This window comes from Myiozetetes cayanensis, unplaced genomic scaffold (genome assembly GCF_022539395.1).
Source record: "Myiozetetes cayanensis isolate MyiCay16 unplaced genomic scaffold, myiCay2020 scf2-11, whole genome shotgun sequence".
Classification (NCBI taxonomy): domain Eukaryota; kingdom Metazoa; phylum Chordata; class Aves; order Passeriformes; family Tyrannidae; genus Myiozetetes; species Myiozetetes cayanensis.
The window spans coordinates 88,632,796-88,653,699 of NW_026087411.1; the positions used below are offsets into that span (position 1 = coordinate 88,632,796).

Below are 20,904 nucleotides of genomic sequence, written 5' to 3' on the forward strand. Positions count from 1 at the left end.
CTTTATAATGTATGAAAGACTGCACACCTACATTAAGTAAAGGAATTGCATCTTCTGTGCAAAGTAAGCAATATTTGGCAAGACAAAGTGCATTTCTTCTTCTTATGCTATTCAATTGTACTAGCATCCCCACAGAAAAAAGAGTAAAGAGGGATTTTTTTATATGGGCATATAGGGGACAAGTGGAAATGGCTTCAAAATGAAACAGGGGAGATTTTGATTAGCCAAATGGGAGAAAGATGACAATTTGCATCGAGCCAATTTCTGTTAAATCTTTATTATATTATCTCTAAATCAAAGAAAATTTCATGGGAATAAAAGAGTAAAATAAATGATTTTTTTTTTTAATATCTTTCAACATAAAAAAGGTTCTGTCCCACAAAATAATGGAGTAAAAGTCAGTATCAGACTGAGAGATTTTTTCAATTTAAAACTGAGTAGTATAGAAGTAAACATGTGGTAAACAGGTTTGAAATTTAGTGGGTTTGCTTTGATATATTTTCTCATAACATCTTAATAAGGGAAAGACAACAAGAGTTGTTCTCTTACGGACTCTTTATCTCCTATAGCTTGATATTTGTGTGACTGGAGAAGGCTCAGCATCTTTAGAATGACAGCCAAGTAAGGTTGCTGTTATTCCTCCTGGATAACCAGAAGACATATTTTTTCTCATTTATTAACATGAGTCCACTGTCACATGTTACGGTTTGCAAGAAGTTGGCCTGTTTTCAGAAGGTCTGGGAAAAACTGTGATGGCATTTTCAAAGTCAGAATTTTAGTGAATGTCATCCTCCAACTGTACAGCAACTTAAGCTAGTTGAACATTTTTTTAAAGATTTTTGTGGAGAAATGTGGGAAAAGGAGAATTGCCAAATTACCCTGTGTGTTACATAAGTTTTCTGATGTAAATATCATATGTGCAGTTCAGTTCAAATTTCCTCATGCATTTTGAAGTGTTGTCTGAAATGTTTTCTTATTTCCCACAGATAAATCCAAAACTCGGGCAGAAAATCAAGTGCGTTCAGTGTATAAAACAACCTATGAATAAATCTATAATCAAATGCAAATATGAAACAACTGATTTAAAAGGAAATTCATGTTGAAAGGGGTGCCTAAGATTGATATTCCCATAAAACTGTGGATCTGTGTTCAATCAATAGCTAGATAGATCTTTTTGTTATGTTTCCTTGGTTGGAACCACAATGAAGAAAGAGAAAATGCAGTGTTTGAGAATATTTTCAAAGTCAACCATAATGTAACTGGGTTGGTGGTCTAAAAAGTCAGGTTTCAGGGATTTTTACATTTTTTTTACATTTTTACATTTTGCCATACAAACAGACCAAGCTGTACAGGGCATAGAGGTAGACAAGCAATATAGTTTGTATCCTAGCTATAAGACCCTTTTTATTTGGTACAAATATATCAGAGCAACTCCTTATATTATATATTATATATCTAGCCTAGTCAGGCTAGACCCAAAAAAATATTCATATGCATTACTATGCATAATCTTACATATGCTAATCAGTTGTCTTTGAGGGCTCACCCAAATTTGTTCACATTTGCATAAATTTTCAAGTTCTTTTTCCTCCATATTCTCATGAAAACGATTGAAGAATAAGGGAGGAATTTAATTACAAATAGCATCAATATTTTAGTGTCAATAGGAGGAACAGCCTTCAATGTATGGATATGGGGAAGGTGTCAGCAATAATGGAATGTAATGTTCAATGTAATGTTGCCAAAGACTGTTAACTGGTTTTCTTCACAAAGTGAGTAAAAGCTCTTGAATCTCATACAAATACCAGATGCTCTAAGGCCCAATTAAGAAAACACTGAAAATTAACCATCAGCAAAACTGTCAGATTTCCTGCCCCATCAGAAAAGCATATAATAGCTACAGTTTCTTTTCTTCTCCTACCACAGACCTCTGACAACTAACCATAGACTTTCTCAAGTTGTAAGGGATCCCAAAGGATCATTGAGTTCAAATGCCCTCTCCTTGCAAAACTACCTAAAACTAAACCTTATGTTTAAGACCATCATCCACTCCTTGAACTCTGATGCATTGGTGCCATGACTACTTCCTTCAGGACCTGTTCCAATGACTGACCATTCTCTCTGTGAAGAACCTTTTCCTAATGTCCAATCTGAGCTTCCTCTGATGCAGCTTTGTTGTTACACTTCCTTGTGTCCTATTGCTGGTCAGTAGAGAGGAGATCAGCACCTTCCCTTTCACAGCCAGCCCTTGAGGATATTGTAGTTTGCAATGAGGTCACTCCTCAGCTTTCTCTTCTTCAAGATGAACAAACCAAGTGACCTCAGGCACTGCTTGTAAGTCTTGCCCTCAAGGTCTTCACCACCTTGGTCAGTCTACTCTGGTCACACTCTAATAGAATCATAGAATCATCACTCTCTACAACTCCCTGAAAGGAGGTTGTAGCCAGGTGGGGATTGGTCTCTTCTCCCAGGCAACCAGCAGTAGGACAAGAGGGCACGATCTTAAGATTTGCCAGGAGAGGTTTGAGTTGGATATTAGGAAGACATTTTTTACAGAGAGAGTAATCAGACATTGGAATGGACTGTCCAGGGAAGTGGTGGATTCACTGTCCCTGGAGGTTTTTAGGATGAGACTAGAAGTGGCACTGAGTGCCATGGTCTAGTAACCACGGCAGTGCTGGATCAAGGGTGGGACTTGATGATCTCAGAGGTCTTTTCCAACCCAGTTGATTGTATGATTCTATGATAGAAGGGAATTAATTTGGTTATGCAGGACTTGACCCTCATGAACCCATGCTGGCTGTGAACAATGACTGTGTTGTCTTTTGGGTGTCTTTCAATAACTCTCAGAATTACCTCCCCTATAATTTTACTAGGCACTGAAGTGAGATTGACAGACCTGTAATTAACAAGGTCTTCCTTCTTTCCCTTCTTGAAAACTGGGACATTTGCCAGCTTCCAGTCAACTGGGAGTTCTCTAGACTACCAAGATCGTTGACAAATGATTAAGAGAGCTCCTGTGATGACATTGGTCAGACCTTTCAGTTCTCTGGGATGAGTCCCATCAGGGCCCAGAGATTTATGCACATCAAGCTCGATCAGCAAGGTTCAAACAAGTTCAGGGTCAGCTGGGAGTTTATCATCCACAAATGTGTTCCCAAAGTTTACACACCTCTTTTTTTGTTTTTCTTTTGTTTGTTTGGTTGGGTTTTGGTTTTTTTTGGTTGTTTTTTTTTTTTTAATTATTATTATTATTTTTCTTGAAGACAGGGGCATCAATGAATTGCTGCAAGACACTTTAGGGTCAAAGTCATTTGGGATTTTTCATCTTCCTTGTTTTTATCTATTCCCCTACTTTGCCTTCATTTTCTCTCTCTCTCTCTCCCCTACTGGTATGCTTTCAGTGTTTGGTCAGTTTACAGCAATTAGAAAAACTGAAATTTGATGTTGAATGGCTGGAGCTTATGACAGATGTTTCATTGATTTCAAATAAAATGTCAGACATAAAATAGAGCATTTGTTTTTACATTTGTCACTTCTTAATATTGCACTTGAAATTGGTAAGAAATAACAAAATTTTACCTTACTGAAATAAAAGAGGGTAAAGAGACATTTCCATGGAAGCAGTAAGCTAATTTTGGGAAGACAGGGTATGTTCTTTATAATAGTGGAATTCTAAAAAATATATTTTTAAGGGGGAAAAAAGTAGTAAGTGCAAAAATTTCAGAAAAAAAGTACCAAGAGATTATTAAAACTGTAAGGCACTGTACAGATTTTCACACTCGTGAATTGAATGTGCTCAGCCAAAAGTAAAATCGCTGTTCTTGAAAAATCTCCTGTATTACTTGACAGTTGGTTAGATGTTCCCTTGACAACTGCTCTGGTTAATCAAGGGTGTAAATGAAGCCACTGTTTCAGAGTTTTGCAGCAGTCATTTTATATTGTGTCTTTAATATCAATACTTACAAAGGGAATTTTGTGGTGATTTTTTCTTTGTTGACCTGTTAAGACAGGCTAGTGTTTGTCAGCTTGTAAGGGGAAAAATAACAAATAGTTCCAAGTGTAATCCTCCATTTGTGACATTACAAAATGGACAGTAATGTAACTACTTTCTAATAAATTTTCAGAAGACCAGAAACCCTGATCTGCTAGCAGTGTGAGATCTTTGTTCAGAGTCAGTCTTACTATGATAATTTAGCTTGGATAAGAACAAAGGTTCTCTTTATAATTGCTTGGGGGGTTTTATACCTGCTGATGTGACATTTTAATTCAGCTATGCCACTCCTCAATCTGTTAGAAATACAGCTGCACCTACAGCACTATAGAGAAAATATAATTGCTATAAACTACATTTTCTTAAGTATGCTTACATAACCATGAATGCACAATTTTTACATTATTACATTAGGTAATTATAATGCATGAAAGTTCCAGTCTCCTGACCTATTCTCATCCATATTGTCAAATATGTAATCAGTTTAAGATACTTTACTGTGTTTCCCTTGATATAAACTGGAAGCTGAAGCAATCATGCTATCAATTAGGGCTTAAGTCAGTCTTTCCTATTATTAGAAGAGACATTAGTATGAATTTTGCATTCATGCTTTCTACTGTGCTCCTTTAGTGCCACCTGGTGACTAGCTTGTAAGGAAAAAAAAATGAATGTATTTTCACCTGGAGAAGTAGCTGTGATAATTTAATCTAAAACATTTACTTGAGCAAGATCATACCAGGTGACATTTGATTTAGAAGTGCCCCAATCTTAGCTAGCTTTAGAGGATTTCTTTGAATATAATTTCCAAACCTAAATTGATCCAATACTTAATGTCCAAAATTGTGTCATGAGTGTGTGAGATAAACATTGCACTTGGTTAGAAATTCGGTGTTCATGCACAGAATTAATCAAGAGGTAACTAGTGATGACATTAATCACTGTATATAATTTCTGGTTTGCACCTGTTGAGGTCCTTGAATCTTTTGTAAATAGTAATGCCTTTGTAATTCTTGTTCTTAATGAGTTTATATAAAACCCACAGCAGTTATGAAAAAAATCATGTTATTCTTAGCTAAATGCAAATAAAAAGGCAGAACACCTGATTTCGAATTTTCTGAAATATTTGACTACATCAGGCCTATACCTTGACATCTACAGGAACAGGCTGGGCTCCACATGGCTCCAGACCTGCTTAGATTATTGTGCATAACATTGCCATATATCCTACACGCACACATTTCCAATAACTACTCCCCACACACCCTGTTCTTTACTGCTCTGTTAATCCTCTTTATATCATTATGAGTGTGATGCGCATGAATCACAATTTTGGTGCCCGACAAAATTATCCTGCCATAGGAATCATATTGCATTCTCTTCTGTCACTGTCTCTGGAGGGAAAAATATGCTGGCTTTGAACACAACCAGAATATGCCACTGAGATGTGAGGCAGATGGACTGAAATGCCTTCAGCATCTAAACGAGTGAAAAAACACAACTGAACTAAAACTACTTCAAAATTAAAAGATGTCAGTGATTAGCCACTTTCATCTCAGGTGTTCTTAATGTGAGGTCAGTATCTCATAATATAAGGTTAATTAGAAAGATAAAGAAAAAATGTCAAGAGAATAAATCATCAGTTCCATTTTTTCTTTTCTAATCTGGATAATGGATTTCAATCTCTTATGAGATGCTTGAAATAATACAACTGCATTTATTCAGTTACATGAGTAAGACAGATTTAAACATAGATTATAATCAGGTTATAGAGCAAGATAAGTGGAATTTTAATTCAGGTAATTTCTGCCACAAAATATTTCAAGTGCATTCTGTTTCCATCATTATTTTAAAAAACTAATATGATTATGTTTTGCATATGTTTACTTTGTAGTATATTGTGGTTTTAAGAGGTATAATAAAGGCAGAGACAGCATTTATGGTTTAATTGCCATTTTTCATTATTTTCATAATTTTCTAAGAAAACTGTCTTTTGGACAGTAATTTTCCATGCTCTGTTGCTTTCTTAAAGCTATTCTAAGCATATTTAAGTAATCTGGCAAATTCAAACAGTCCTAATTTTGTGGTAATGTAAGCATGAAAAATATTCATTTTGTTCTTATTTCAAATGAGTTTTTCCTTTCTATGACATAAGACAGAGAGAAATTCCAAGTATTACTTCTTTGGAAATCCTTACAGAGAAAGGATCAAATGCCAAAGAAAACAGAGGTAGCATTCCTAAACATGCACTCCAGAATACAGGGCAGTAGGCTGCTGCTTGTGGTCTGTGGTTTTATTCTCAAAACTCAGTCACTAATCTACTGAATGACATCAAATAAATCAGTGCTGCTCTTTGAGAGTTCATTGCTGCATAATAGAAAAAAAAAAGCAACTCCATGTCCCTTGTGAAGTCGAGACCTAATGACCAAAACCACTGTTTAATAGCTGCTGTTTATGGATACTGGGAGTTTTTTATGTGGATTTTCTTTTTTTCTGAAATATTTCTTTAAAGTTATGCCTGCGTAGGGATGACTTTGTTATTATCTATATGGATTTATGATACTTGGCCTTGTCTACATAAAGATACATCAATGAAGACCATGTCAACATCAAGCAATCTTTAAGGCTTATATTAGTGTTTTAGTGGTTTTAATTTTTCCATTTTTTTCCCTCTAGCAAAAGATCAAAACAAGGGAAATTATGTGTGCAAAACAGTGAGAATGTGTGAATATCAGACATTTGCAACAAAAATTTACAATGCTGAATTTGACTTGGATGGCTAATTGCTTGAAGATTGTCAAACTGATATAGACCATATGGTTCTTCTCTTTTTCATTAGATGAACATTCTTCTTTATTAACTTTGCCACATCACTTAAGCTTTTTTTCTTTATGGGCTGGACTACTGTAGTATGTGATATAAGGGGTTATTTAGAAAAAGAAATAATTTTAACTTAAAATAATAAACACAAATGAATATATTTCAAACTCATTTTAACAGTCTATGGGTCTAGATCACATTTCAAAAGGGGATAATAGAAGATGCCATTCAAATATCTGAGACTTTCAGAAGAAAGATTCAAAAATAAGAAAAGTGTTGCATACTTACAAAGATGAAATAATTTAGCACATTACAACCCCAAGCAGCAGAACACAGTAAAAAGTCAATGAGTTAGTATTGACTGATTTATTTCTGAAACCAGGAGTGATATAAGCATTGGAAGGGTAGGATTTACTAATATGGGTGCATCAGCAGCTAATATAGATGTACTGGCTATGAGACTTGTGTTTATAGACTCACTGATTTTGTGCTGCTCACTCAGAAATCACTGCACTGCAGTGAATTTATAAATATTCACTAGGGGCCTAATACTATATCCACTTATGTCAACACAATGTTCCCAGTAACTTCTGAAGTGAAAACTGAAACTCCAAATTTCATAATGAATCTGCAGACAGGAGGATAAAACAGTAAGACTTTAGACACAGGAGCAGAAAAACAAAGCTCAAGGCATAACCTGGGATAAATCATGCTACAGCAGCTGCACACAACCAACCAGGTGGTGATACATAAAAAAGTAGGCATTTGAGAGTATGGTATGTCTTTATGTGATTTCTCTAGGAGTAAATTTGTCCTTGCCAGTTCTGAGGTCATTCCTATGATTAGCAATACATGCTTCCAGTGTGCGGAACATAATGGGCTTTTAAATGTTTTAACTCTTTCATATATCTATGGCCTATCATAAAAATTCATTTATTTAAACACAAAGTAATTTATGAGATTCCTATTGCTGTCCTTTACAATTTATTCAACTAACAAAAAAATAGAAAATTCAGCAGGTGACATAAGTGTATATTTTTTTTTTCAGAATATTTTGTGAAGTCTGTTGTGTAAGGACACCAAAGTGTAACATTTTTCTTGTTAAAAACCTTACTCTGAAAACCTAGTTGTAGGGATTTGACTGAGCAGAGTTTCCTGTGCAGAGTACATGTGGTCAGTAAACCTTAACATCCTTTCCAAAAAGCGGCCCAACACATTCTCTTTGAAAATATGTGAAAATTGACACAGAAGCAGAGTGGAGTTCAAAAGCATTTCTACAGAAATAGCAGAGCTCAGTTGAAGAATCTATGGAGTACTGTTGTCCTATTTTACATTTGCTGTGATAACATTTATGCAAATTTCCTTTCTAAATATGAAATCGGTATTTTTAAAAATCATCCTTTTTCTGTTGAATTTTTATTGCTGATAATATTAATAACATTTTATAAGATCTCATCATGGAAAGAAGCTGAAGAATTTTCAGTGTTTTATTGAATGTTCACCAGTATTTCCTTCACAAATTCTCTTAACCTTATATTCTTCTTTATCTCTGAAGCTCAGTACCAGAGTTTACCTTAACAACACGCTTTCTAAGTAGTGATAGCTATATCACAGTGTAATTTTTCTGCTCTGAGGTATGCACCCTTTCATTTCTTATTCCATTTCTCTTTCCCCTCTAGGACAGGAAAAGGAAATTTCAACCTAGGCTGTTCAACATCATTCAACATTGATGTTACTTGTCCAACAATCCTCTATACTAGGGAGATCATATGTCAGCTACAGTTAGCACTTAAAGTCTGTCAATACCCACTTATGTATTTAAAGATCTCTTTCTTCTTTGTCTCTGTATACATTTAAAACACTAGAGTCAAGAACAGTAAGAAAGCAAATATGAGACATTAGTAGAAGAAATTTACGTTGTTTTTTCTCCTGGGTAGTTCAAGTAGCCATGAAACTGGAATCATATTGTCCAAAGATTGTCATCCTTTATGGAGGCAAAGCATCTTTTTCACTTTGCCTTTGCTGTGTGCAGTTTGAATACTCTGTGATCAACAGCACAAACAGTAATGAGATCTGTTTCCTTCCAGCTACATGTTGCCTGTGAGCAGTCCTGAAGGTTACTGTTTGATTGAAATGGCTGCAGATGGAAATCCTCCTGTACAGCAAAGACTCTCTTTCTCACATCAAGCATCTCAGGTCAGTCTACAAGACACCAAAAAATACCTATTTGCTTTGAACATTTCATCAACCTATGTACTTCATTATTTTCAAATGAGAGGAGTTATTCTAACTAAAATCCTCCTCTTCAGTTATCATTATATGTACTTAGTTTCTCTTTAATAGGTCTTTTCACATCAAGCATCCTACTATTTCCATTTATTTCCTAAGTTTACCTAACTCTGAAACTTCTATTTCAGCTGCCCAAAGTCCATGGAAAGGACACTGATGGTGTGAAAGGAAAAAATATATAAGGCCATGGTGTTCAAAACAATTAAGATATTGCTAAGCAGTAATTCTGGTTACTTTCTAGTTTCAAGTCACACTTTCTAGTGGAGGACAGTTATGAATCATTAATGATTTAACCTGGTGTCAAAATCCTTGCTATGACTTCATTTCTGAATAGTATTGCAAAAATATCAATCTCCATTTTGAAACCGATATTGGAAGACTCATTCTACATGGCCAATAGGTAGATTTCCCAAATCTTGATTTTTTTCTGTTATTCTTTGTCTCCATGTGATTGCCTCTCTTTGTTATGCATTCTTTCGTCACAAGATTATTTCTGCATGATATATTTAAAATGTTTAAACTTTGATTGACAGCTTGCTTTATAATTGTGTTCACTAGAAGGCAGGCCAGTTACCTGTAGAGATGCTAATCATGATGTACAACTCACAGTATGCACTGCTGGTTTGTAACAGAATTTCTTCCCTTGCATGGTATCTATTATGAATGTCATATCCTCATGACTATCACACTGCTCCTAATCTCCCAGAGCCCCTATCTTCTTTACAAAGTACACAGTCAGAGAAAGAAAGAAAAAAAGAAATTTCTTATCTCTAAGAGGACTAGCAAATATCTGCCCATTACTGGTTGATCTAATTGTTTTTTGCACTCAGGCTTCAAGGAAAGAAGCATATTTTCAAATTAGTATTTGAAAAGTTAAGCATGAATTACATAAGTTATTGATATAATGCTATATTAAGCTGTTATGTTATTAGCAAGACGTACAGGACTTCTTTCTGTGTGCCTCCTTAAAATATATTCTGATTAAGTCAGTTAAATTCGGAACATAACCTTTACAGAAAGAATGTGTATTATGCTGTACTAGCATGAGTTAGAACATCTAATACATTATGATAAAATCCACTGATGCAAAAAACTGAGCTGAGCCTACTGAAGTTGTTCCGTGGTACACTAAATCTACCTCCAAGGTAAGTGCTTTTGTAAAAAAGGTCCAATAGTAAAAAAGTTGTGTTGTAAGAGGAACATTAAAGACATTTTTCTTTATCTCTTAAGACACTTTATAATGCAGTACAATACTTTGATTAATTCTTGAAATAGATGTATAAGCAGAGAGAAAATGTCTGCAAACACTACTTACAAATCTTGTCTTTCACTGCACTGGTTTATAGCTTTGTTTGAAAGGGGATAAAGTCAAGTGATATGAAGTGAATTCAACAAGTGCTCAGCCAACGTCTTTGAATTCTTCTGACATGAAAAATCTGATTTAATTTTATCCATGCTCTAAGAGAAGCAGGTGTTTTTCTCTTTCCTTTCAAAATGAAAGACACTAAGTAGAGGAATATCTGGCATATTCACATTCACTGTAACGCCAAATTTCACTTGGAATTGTCAGCAACATAGCTTCAGGACTGACAAAAGCAATACAGGAAATAGCAAAACAAAAATCATACAGATGTGTGAATTCCAGATAAATCAATGTGATGTTTTCCTTCTGTTCCTAGTTCTTCACAGTTGATGTCTGAATATAGTGGTGAAGAGCCCCTTCACTATAAATTATCTCCTCACGTTTCACACACGCTGTGATATATTTCTTATTCCATTGGTTTACTCCTGCTTGACTTGAATTGGCTAGGTTTCACTCTCTTTCTGGATTGATGGTATTGTACAAATAAATACATCATAGTGATACACCTATGAAAAAGTAATTATTTTTTTCAATGCCTAAGAATTGACAAGCATTTAGCAAAGAGACTTAGGAATGATGAAGCACCATGTCAGAATTCCAGAAAGCCAGGCATCAGCTTGAGGAGTGGAATAAGTGCTAAATGAGTCACAGATCCTTTATGTGTGATGGTCACGGGTTTGAATCATAAGTCAGGCAACACAGGAATTACCATAGTGATCACTGATCTGATTTGGTCAGTCCCAGTGTGGAAAAAGTTGTGGTTATTTCTCTGGTGCCTTTATAAGAACGTTCTAAGCATTTGGAAATTGAAAATTTCCCTTTATCCCCCTGGGCTTCAGTATAGCAGTCTGTTTTCTGTCATTCATTGAAAAAAACCCTAAAATCTTTTTTCTGTATTGGTCTTAGGGTCCTGTAGGTCTCAGGAACTAAAAAAAATACCTTCAACTCCACAGCTTCTCCTGTATTTCTGCACCAAATCTCAACCATGAATGTACAACACATGAGGGAAGCCATGTGAAAAACTTACCATATTTGTTGTGATTAAGGCTGGGAATTCCAATTTTTGTTTCATGGGAAACACATATTTGAAAATATGAAAATGCATTAAACCACTCTCTCTGTAGGAATTATGTTTAAAAAAAAAATCACATAATAGTTTTTGTCCATCTTCAAGTAATGACTATCTCCTTTATCAGTAATTATTATTCAGTCATTGTTTACAGTAACATCACAAATCACATTCTTCTCTGATGATTCTCTTTTTATTTCTGTAGATCACCTTTGGATCAATCTTCCTTGGAAATGTTCCTGTTCATGAAGAGGTTCATCGATGTGCTGGGCAGATACATGGCTATAAAGGATGCATTAGGGATTTTCAAGTTAACCACAAAGAGTTGTTCATCATAGATGAGGCTCTTGGAGGGAGGAATGTTGAGAACTGCAATGTTCCAATATGTGATTATCATCCATGTCACAATGGTGGAACCTGCACTAGGTAAGAGTTATTTCTTTACTCGTCATCCATTTGCATTCTATGGTTGGTAGTTTCATCCTTAACGAAAAATTGTTATCACTTTCTCTGTGATGAAATAACCACCAACCTTTTGTCCTGATAATTTTAAACAGAAAATGTGAAATCCTCATGCCAGCCAGAGAGATTTTATGCTTTATTTGCTTACAGGAAAAGCGATATAAAATGTAATTACGTTGTCCACACAGCATATATATTGGTTTGATGCCAGAATTCCTTTGCAACCAGCTAGATCAGTTCCACTACAAGACTAAATCAGAACCTTTGTAGACAGCTTGGACAGAAAGCACATAAGATCTCATTCTTCAGCCTAACAACTCAATATTTTGCTAGGCCTTGTACCCTCACAGATCTTCCTGGTGTACTCCTGGGTTCAAAATGTTTGTCACCATGCTATGAAAACACTAACAAGTGACCTACTTGTTCACCTCCAACACGTGTGAAAAAGTATTGTCCACCTCTGACAGTTCAGGTTGATTGTGCTGAAAGAGGAAATGGAGTCTGAGTGTGAAAGAGACATGAGTTAAAAGAACAGAGGATGATGGTTCAGTTTTATGGCGGTTCAGTTGGAGAACAGTAACTTCTTAAGCCATAGTAACTTGATTATTGTCTAAGGAGGTCAGCATTTAGAAACACATTTGTGTTTAGAATTGATAGAATTTGAGAAGTAGCTGCCAATTTTTTTAAAAATCGTACTTCAGCTTCAAGGCAATGTGAAACAGAACATAGCCTAAAATTCCTTTGGTGACTGTTGTGTGTTTCTGTGATTAAGGAGGCCTTGAACAAAGTTTTAAGGGGCTTCTCTGCCTCCCTTGACTGATGTGACCACACAAAGAACACAGAACAGGTTTTGATTTCTAGATCTTGTTTGATTAAAGCACAAATGAAAGCAAAGCAACTTTGTGAAAACATACACAATTTGCCTCCCAGTCTGGTGAAACTGAGTGTGTACTTGGGAGTAATTAGTCCTTTTCCTCTGTTGGTCCTCACTATATTCATGTCTATACTATATCTCAGCAACCAAGCAATTGACAGGACTGCTTGGCCTGTAAACTACAGTTATAGAATACTTTTTCATTTAAATTTGGGTCCTGAATAATTCATAACCATTGGGGTTTTTTACTGCCTTTCTGCTTTCCAACTGTTGGCCTGGGCCCTTTTCAGAAACACTTTTGTTTTGAAATGGGTCACTTCTGTCCAGAAGAGTCAAGGAAGTCTGGGCATGTGCAAACCAGGGATAAGCAGCTCTGTAGCATCATGATTTTCACGATTTTCTACAACAAACAACTGATTTTCTGGGATCACCTCCTCCATTCCCAAGAGTGACTCATTCTAATAACAGGCATCAGTGAATAAGATATTCCTGACAGAACTCCAATATCAAAAGGAAGCATAAAAGAAGCAGAAGCATGACCAGGTGACTTGGGAAGAGTACAGAGAAAATATCCAGCTACACAGATATGGGAAATCTGAAGTCCATCTGGAGACCGATCTGGCAGGGGGGCATGCAGAGCAAAACCAAATGTTTCTACAAGGATAGCTGCCAAAGGAAGGTTTGGCAAAATGTACCCTTGCTGCTGAATGGTGCAGGAGTTCTGGTGACAAAGGATTCAGAATAGACTGAAATACTCAGTGCTTTCTTTGCCTCAGTCTTTACTGATATCTGGCCTTCAGGAATCCTATTCCTCTCCTGTAGGAGAAAGTCTGGAGAAGGCAGGCTTGCGCCTGGGGAACAAGAATTAGATTTGGGAACTCTTAAATTGGCTGGACATATATAAGTCCATGGGACCTGATAGGATTCATTCATGAGTGTTGAGGGAGCTATATGATGCTATAGCTAGATTTTAGTCAGTTGTTTCAATTCCATTGCTTAGTGGGGGGAAAAAAAAAAATCAGTACATATTATTTTTCAGATGCTTGGCAACTAATTAGTTGGTTTGCTTCTGAAGGACCATGAATTGTTACATGGAAAATATCTCAACCATGTTCTGTAATGAAAATTGGAGCTTATCAACATATACTTCTGAGCATAGGCAGGTGTTTTTCATAAGAAACACTGGTTTACTGTTGTTCTTAAAAGAAAGTTACTTGCTGTTTCTCATCAACTGAGTACAAAAATGCTGTGTAGTATTCATCCTATTAATTACAATGATTATGTAGAAGAAATGTATTTTCAAGAAAAAGAAATGTTTTCTTTGTAGTTTTGGTAGAAAGAGGCAGCTACATTAGCACGTATCTGGTGTTCAGATACAAAATATCAAATGCAGCTGGGGCCAGCAACTCCCTGTGTTCTGGTCATTGGCTCCATCAGGTGCTCCCCAGGATCACATCAGGGCAGGGCCCAGCACCAGGTGGGGCACCAGGGCAGACCCAGCCCTTGGGCACTGGGCACATTCCTGGGTATAGCAACAGGCTGAGGTTGGGCTGGTTTATCAATCCATTGGCGGGGGATCAGGATCTAGCCCAGAGAGGGGAACCAGGGCCAGACCCAGCCCTGATTGTCCAGGCAGGGCACTGGTGATGGGAAAGCGAAGCTTCATCATGTGTAATGGTGACTTGGGAAGACAAACACCATAACTCCAAATGTCCCCAGCTTCCTCCTCCTTACTCCAGCTTGATATACTGAGCATGATGTCATACGGTCTGGAATATGCTTTGGTCAGCTGGGGATCAGCTGTCCTGGCTATGTCCCTTCCATCTCCTTGTGCAATCCCAGCCTCCTTGCTAGTGGGGTGGGGTGAGGAACAGAAAGGCCTTGTCTCTGTGCAAATGGTGCTCAGCAATAACAAAAACATCCCTGTGTTATCAACACTGTATTCAGCACAAATCCAAATCACAGCCCCATATCAGCCACTGTGAACAAAATTAACTCTATCCCGGCCAAAGCCAGCACAGTAGAACAAAGGCCATTCAGTTTCAAGAGCAGTTAAACATACACTGTATCAGATGAGCAGTTCAGTACAAATCCAAATTTTTCATTCTTTACACAGAAACTATTGTATTAAATTTAAAAATTAAGTAATCTCCTGTGTAAGTGCTCTACTCCTTTAAGAAGCACTTTTCAAGTTCACTAGCTTTTTTACTGCACTTTATATCTATGCTAATGTAGAATTTCAGAGACTGGTTAATTTTAGAGGGGGGAAAATGACAACTATTCAGTAAATTTAGGGTTTGAGTGTCATATACATATGTTCTACAGAATTCAAGATTCATTGGATTTGGATGTGTTTGAAAAGGGCATGGAAATATTAACCCAGAAGGCTCTTAATATTCTATGTGGCATCCTGATCATATGAGGCAGATGTTGCAAACCAAGCTTAGAGTTAATTAAGAAGACACATCTGTGTGTGGGAAAGAAACTCTCAAAAGTACCTCACCAATGATTTGACAATTATGTCAGCCACTACACCAGTAGTAGTTGATTAATGTTTGTTTTAAATTGTATAAAGACTCAAAAAATGTAAACACCTACAAGCTTAGCTTTTATAGTGTAAAGTAAAATCTCAAAGTTAATTGCTCCCACAAACAATCATGTTTCCAGTGTCTCAAACTATTCTTACAGTGATTATTCTTACTGTTGTTATTCCTCATGTATTGATGCAGCAGATGGGTCCATTAATGTTAATCAATTAGCCAAGACTGAAAAATCAAACTCAATTAGCAATGAATTTCAATAGAGAGACACTTGTCTTCAGATTTCAACTGCTATGAATGCTGTAATCACTAAAAATATACAGGGAATGTAACTTTTTAATTTTCATCCTCTGGTAATGTAAGAGATACCTTCCTAGATATATAGGTCTCATTTGGACAGTACATTTTCAGCTAGAAAAAGGAAAATACTGTATTTTAAATCATATTTCAGAAACTATTTTCTGCCTGCTGGGGAATCCTCATAAACCTTTTGGTGATCTGTTTTTAGTATGTATCCTAAATATTAATTAAAATAAACAGTAGAAAAAGTAATTATGAATATGACTTTTTAGGAGAGAAAAAAAGTAAAGAGATTAAACTGTAGACTTTAGAGATACTGAAATATTCTTTTCAATATTTTCTTATATGTCATTTTCCATTTGAAAGAATAGTCATGGTGACCCTTTCCCAGACATATGCCAAAAATTCTTCTTGTGCTTCCTTGTGCCCATAAGCCAAAACTGCGTGTCATGACAGGTTTCAGCTTCAGGTATTAATCCAAGGATAGGCTTGTATACCTTTATTAATTCTTTTCTCACATTTCTAAAACAGATCTACAGTTTGTTTCCACCTTGCAAAATCTCGTTTGTGTGATTGTGGATCTAAAGATAGAATTATTACCCAAGAAAAAGTAAGTGTCCATTTTCAAACTTAGGAAAACTGAAGTGTCTCCGAAAACTAACAACAGTATTGCAGACCAAAATTTTAGAATTACTCATGGATTTTTTATCACTGCTTTAGATGCAGGTGTTTCTGGGTAAGAAAGGTACCAGCTAGTCAGAATTAATCATATATCAAGAAACTTTTTATGGATCTTTTTTATAAACTAAGAGACTCAGGCCAACATAGTATCTAGATCATCTGTTCGGTTTTTTACAAGTCTAAATCCTAGTTAACGTCACTAAGATCCGTATTAAGTTCAGAACTAATATTTTAAGTTCCAGTATATTTGACTTGCAAAAGATAAACCAAACAAAGGGATTAAATTTCATTTTAGTTGATTTTCAAATGAAGATTTCCAGATGAGAATTGTACATTCTCAGACCTTTTCAGAATTTATAACATATGGATTTATTTAGGGAAAAGCTTTGGAACTAGTCTGAGGACTTGCATTTTTTGGATCCTGTTCTTTTAATGGGATTATATATCAACCTGCACCTCAGGAAGTCTCCCATCATCCCCATATCACCACTGGTGAAACAGAGCTCAAATCAGTCCAGCAGTTTAATCATCTCCTCAGACGGTAAGATTGATGCAGAAATAGACAACAGGTTAGCAAAGGCATACAGAGCTTTTGGTAAACTCCATAAAAGAGTGTGGCAAAACAAACACCTGAAGAAAAGCACTAAGATCAGTGTTTGCAGAGCTGTTGTACTGTCTACTCTTTTGTATGGGTCCGAATCATGGGTCATTTACCGACACCACTTGTGTCTCTTAGAACGCTTCCATCAGCGCTGCCTCCGTACAATCCTAAACATCCACTGGACTGACTATGTGACCAACACGTCTGTCCTTGAACAGGCAGCAGTCACGAGCATTGAGGCCATGCTGCTGAGAACACAGCTGCACTGGGCAGGGCACATCTCCAGGATGCAGGACTACCGCCTCCCTAAGATCGTGCTCTGTGGGGAACTTGCCACTGGCTGCCGCAAGAGAGGAGCCCCTAAGAGGAGATACAAGGACTCCCTGAAACAATCCCTCAGCCTTGGCCATATTGATCACCACCATTGGTCTACCCTGGCATCCAATCAAGAGGCCTGGAGACACAACATCTGTAACGCTGCTGCTGCTTTTGAGAACACACACAGGATCACTCTCAAGGAGAAAAGACAACGCAGAAAGAATCGTGTCTCGTCTGATATCACCTGGGGAGTCTTTCTGCTGTGCCTTCTGCAACCGGACTTGTCTATCTCGCATTGACCTTTTTAGCCATCAGCGCACTTGTAGCAAGCGTGGGTAGAGCCCTTCTCAAATCTTCATTCGCAAAGCCTAGCCATGATGATGATAGCAGGAGTTTAGTACTTATGAAAGAGATTAACATTTGGAAATCTATTGTTTTTTCTAATACTTTCTTCAAATTTGGCCTTGATGAAGAAAAATTCATTTAAATTTATTTCCAAACTCTTTTCTTTTTCTGGAAGAGAGATTGCTCATCCTTTCAGGTTCCTCATTGTCTTTGGAAAAAATAATGCCATTCTTATTAAGAAAAATCTTTTATATTTGAGGAGTTTGAAAGATAATTACATCGAACTTCTCCTAATGACCAAAAATCCTGTTGTTTGTTACATCACATTCTCACAGGAAAGTCAAGTAAGCAAAAGAGAAAATTTCATCTCCAGTATTCCTAACACTAGGTATTAACAGATAGAGAATTCATTTACCTAGACTGACCTTTCTGGTAGAAGGAATTGCATTCAGCTTAAGAGCCCTATAAAAACTCTGCACAATTTTTTTTGAACTAAATCTACATTTCTGTAACCTTAATTTTCCTTAAGTCAGAACAGAAACCTAAAACTTTAATCCCGGCTTTTAGCCCTTGAAGTTTAGACAGTGAATTGTTTTAATCTATGGTTTTGTTAGGATATCTGTTTCAAGTCTGAATTAATTTAACTACATGTGTCTTGCTTTTGGTATCAGAAACAGATTCCTATTTTATGATACTTTATTTTTTAGGCATTATATTCCTCAGATTATGGTAGTATGGAGGAGAGATTTGACAAAGAAATCAAAGCTGTGTTCAATTAAGCTGGCAGCATTAAGAGCTGATGCTATAGATTTTAAACAAAACATCTGTAAGCCCTCAGGAAATTGGATGATAATAATGTATGGTGAAATGACAAAATGCAAACTCATAAATATTATTGGATATAGTAGTATTCAACTGTTGTTCATTTCAAATAAGGACTTAAAATCTACAACTTCTTTACTAGTGATTAATATGAGGTACACTCTTCAAAGTTTGTTTCCTTCAGAATATCATTTTATCCTAGAAGTATTGTTGTAATTAAAAGTTCTGGCAATTGAAAAATAATCCAAACAAACAAGTTAGAAAAAGTGATGTTCAAAGTGTAAACCATTCTTACTGTAATTTAGGCCATACAGTGTTGGTTGTGTTAAAATTGTCTGTGGGAAAATCAATTTTTTATGTCCTCAGCTCCACAGATTTACTATTCTATTAGTGTGAAAAGTGACACACTGAAAACAGAGCATGCAGAAAAATCAAGGATCCAAATATAAATAGGACTTAAAATTCCTGACTCTGTAGATAATGTGCAAGTTATGCAAAAAATTTATTACACGTCATGTTATATATAATTTCTATTCAATTTTACTTAAATCAGAAAAACTGCCATTGGTAAAATTTTAGTATGGGTATTGAAATACCAGTAAATGCTGTTATTATACTAGTCATTTCAGGATGTTTTAACTGAATGTTTAGAAATACTATGTAACATTATTTTTGAGAATTACATCACAACCAAATCAGCATTTCTGATAGCTTCGATTCCAGAAGTGGTATCTTGTTTGAATCTTTAAAATACAACATATGAGCAAAATTAATTGTATGCTATCTTTTTTGGATATGTCTGGATATGTGTTATCATCTTGGTATAGAAGGTCATTGTGCCACCAAATTTCGTTTTGTTGCTTTATTTCTTTCCCAGAAAGCATTTATTTAAATTTGGACTTTCAGAAAAAGTAGGAAATGAGATTCTTGGTTTTTTGGATTTAATAAAATCAGCCAACTTTGTGATGATATATACAGATAAATACAAATAGGAGTACCCAGATAATCATGGGAAGTTACTTTGTGAGTGCATGTATATAGTGAATTTAGATTAGGCTTCTTTTAGGTAGCCAAACCTAGCTGAAAGACAGCTTTTAGGGATCAGAAAGACAGAAATAGAGGAGACACTCTACCTGTATCCAGAATATCCATAAGTGCCCAGCTGAATATTCACAGGCAAAGGTAACTTCAGTAGTTCCTTGCTTTTTTCTCACTGCCCATTGTCATGGGTCAATATATGAGGTGCTTGCACAGTCTTCTCCACAACTGGCTCCAGTTATTTCAGATTATATATCAGTCTTGCATGTTGTAAAGAAGGGACAGTTTTTTGTTGTTGTTTTTCTTTTACCAGACCTATTAAATTGTGTATTACTCCTAAGTGAACGGGAGCATAGAAGATCAATATGTTATTTTATTCTTAAAGCATCCAGAGATTTAAGAATTACCTGATGCCCTGCTAGAAAATTAGTACATCCCTCTTCAGAAAAGACTGTCTTGGACAAAAAATATGTATGAAACAACTGCTTTTGAAGACGCATTCTCTGGTATCTGTAATATCTTCAGAAATGTGAAGGTAAAGGGACCCTAGAACCACAAAAATCCATTTATTCTTCACCAGCATGTCCCTCAGTTTACCTCACAGTACAAGAGGTCAGCACAAGGCCTGTGTCCATTGACATCTTTCATAATTAATGGAGACATCTAGCATTGTCTCATAGACCAGTTGTGAAACAATACAAATCATTTCACAGCAGCACCTTGAAACTGATGTCATTACTTTCAGAAATAATTTCAGTAATAATAAATAGACAATTATCTATTGTCTATCTCGTTTAACAACTATTCAGTATCAATACTGTTCAATTGCTTATCTGAATACTATATTACTAAATAAAAATTCCTGCACATGATTAAAAGGCTTAATGTTTCCTTTAGAGACATACTACTCTTTTTAATAGTTGTTTGTATTATTACCAGCTTTATTAACCATTGCCAGCTAAAGTACTCTGAGTGCTTGTAAGAGTACCTCTGATATTGCTTCTTCTCTGCTTCAAAATCTGATAATGCTTAGGAGTTATGAGTTAGAGGATTAGAGGAGTCAAGGCATGATTTTTATTACTTCACAAGGCATAAGAGTTCAGCAACAGGTGACATGTTCTCCTGTATTCAGGTCACCTTCTGAGTATGCCCATCAATTTAGCCTTATTGCATGCTTCGGGAAATGCATCTGCCTTGGAGGTCAGCATGTGCACTAGGTTTCTTGCCATTACCTCAGTAAAGAGTTTTGCAGATGGCTAAGAAAACATTTCATAGCTCTGAAGAGAGACTACACAGAAGACTGACACAGCTAGTTCTTCTCATCATCTCTAATGGGGTTGTAATATTTGATGTGGGTCAAATGAAATAGTCATATGAGTTCTTGTACATCC

The 20,904-nt window shown here is 36.1% G+C and overlaps 1 protein-coding gene across 1 annotated transcript in view; it reads left to right on the top strand.

The window, feature by feature from the left end:
- Positions 1–20,904, top strand: part of LOC126640159 (protein eyes shut homolog) — a 673,551-nt gene that overhangs the window by 551,544 nt on the left and 101,103 nt on the right. Inside the window, exons 30-31 of the mRNA XM_050315721.1 lie at positions 8,899–9,007; positions 11,738–11,958. Coding sequence (XP_050171678.1) covers positions 8,899–9,007; positions 11,738–11,958 — 330 coding nt within the window. The remainder of the gene's footprint in view (positions 1–8,898; positions 9,008–11,737; positions 11,959–20,904) is intronic.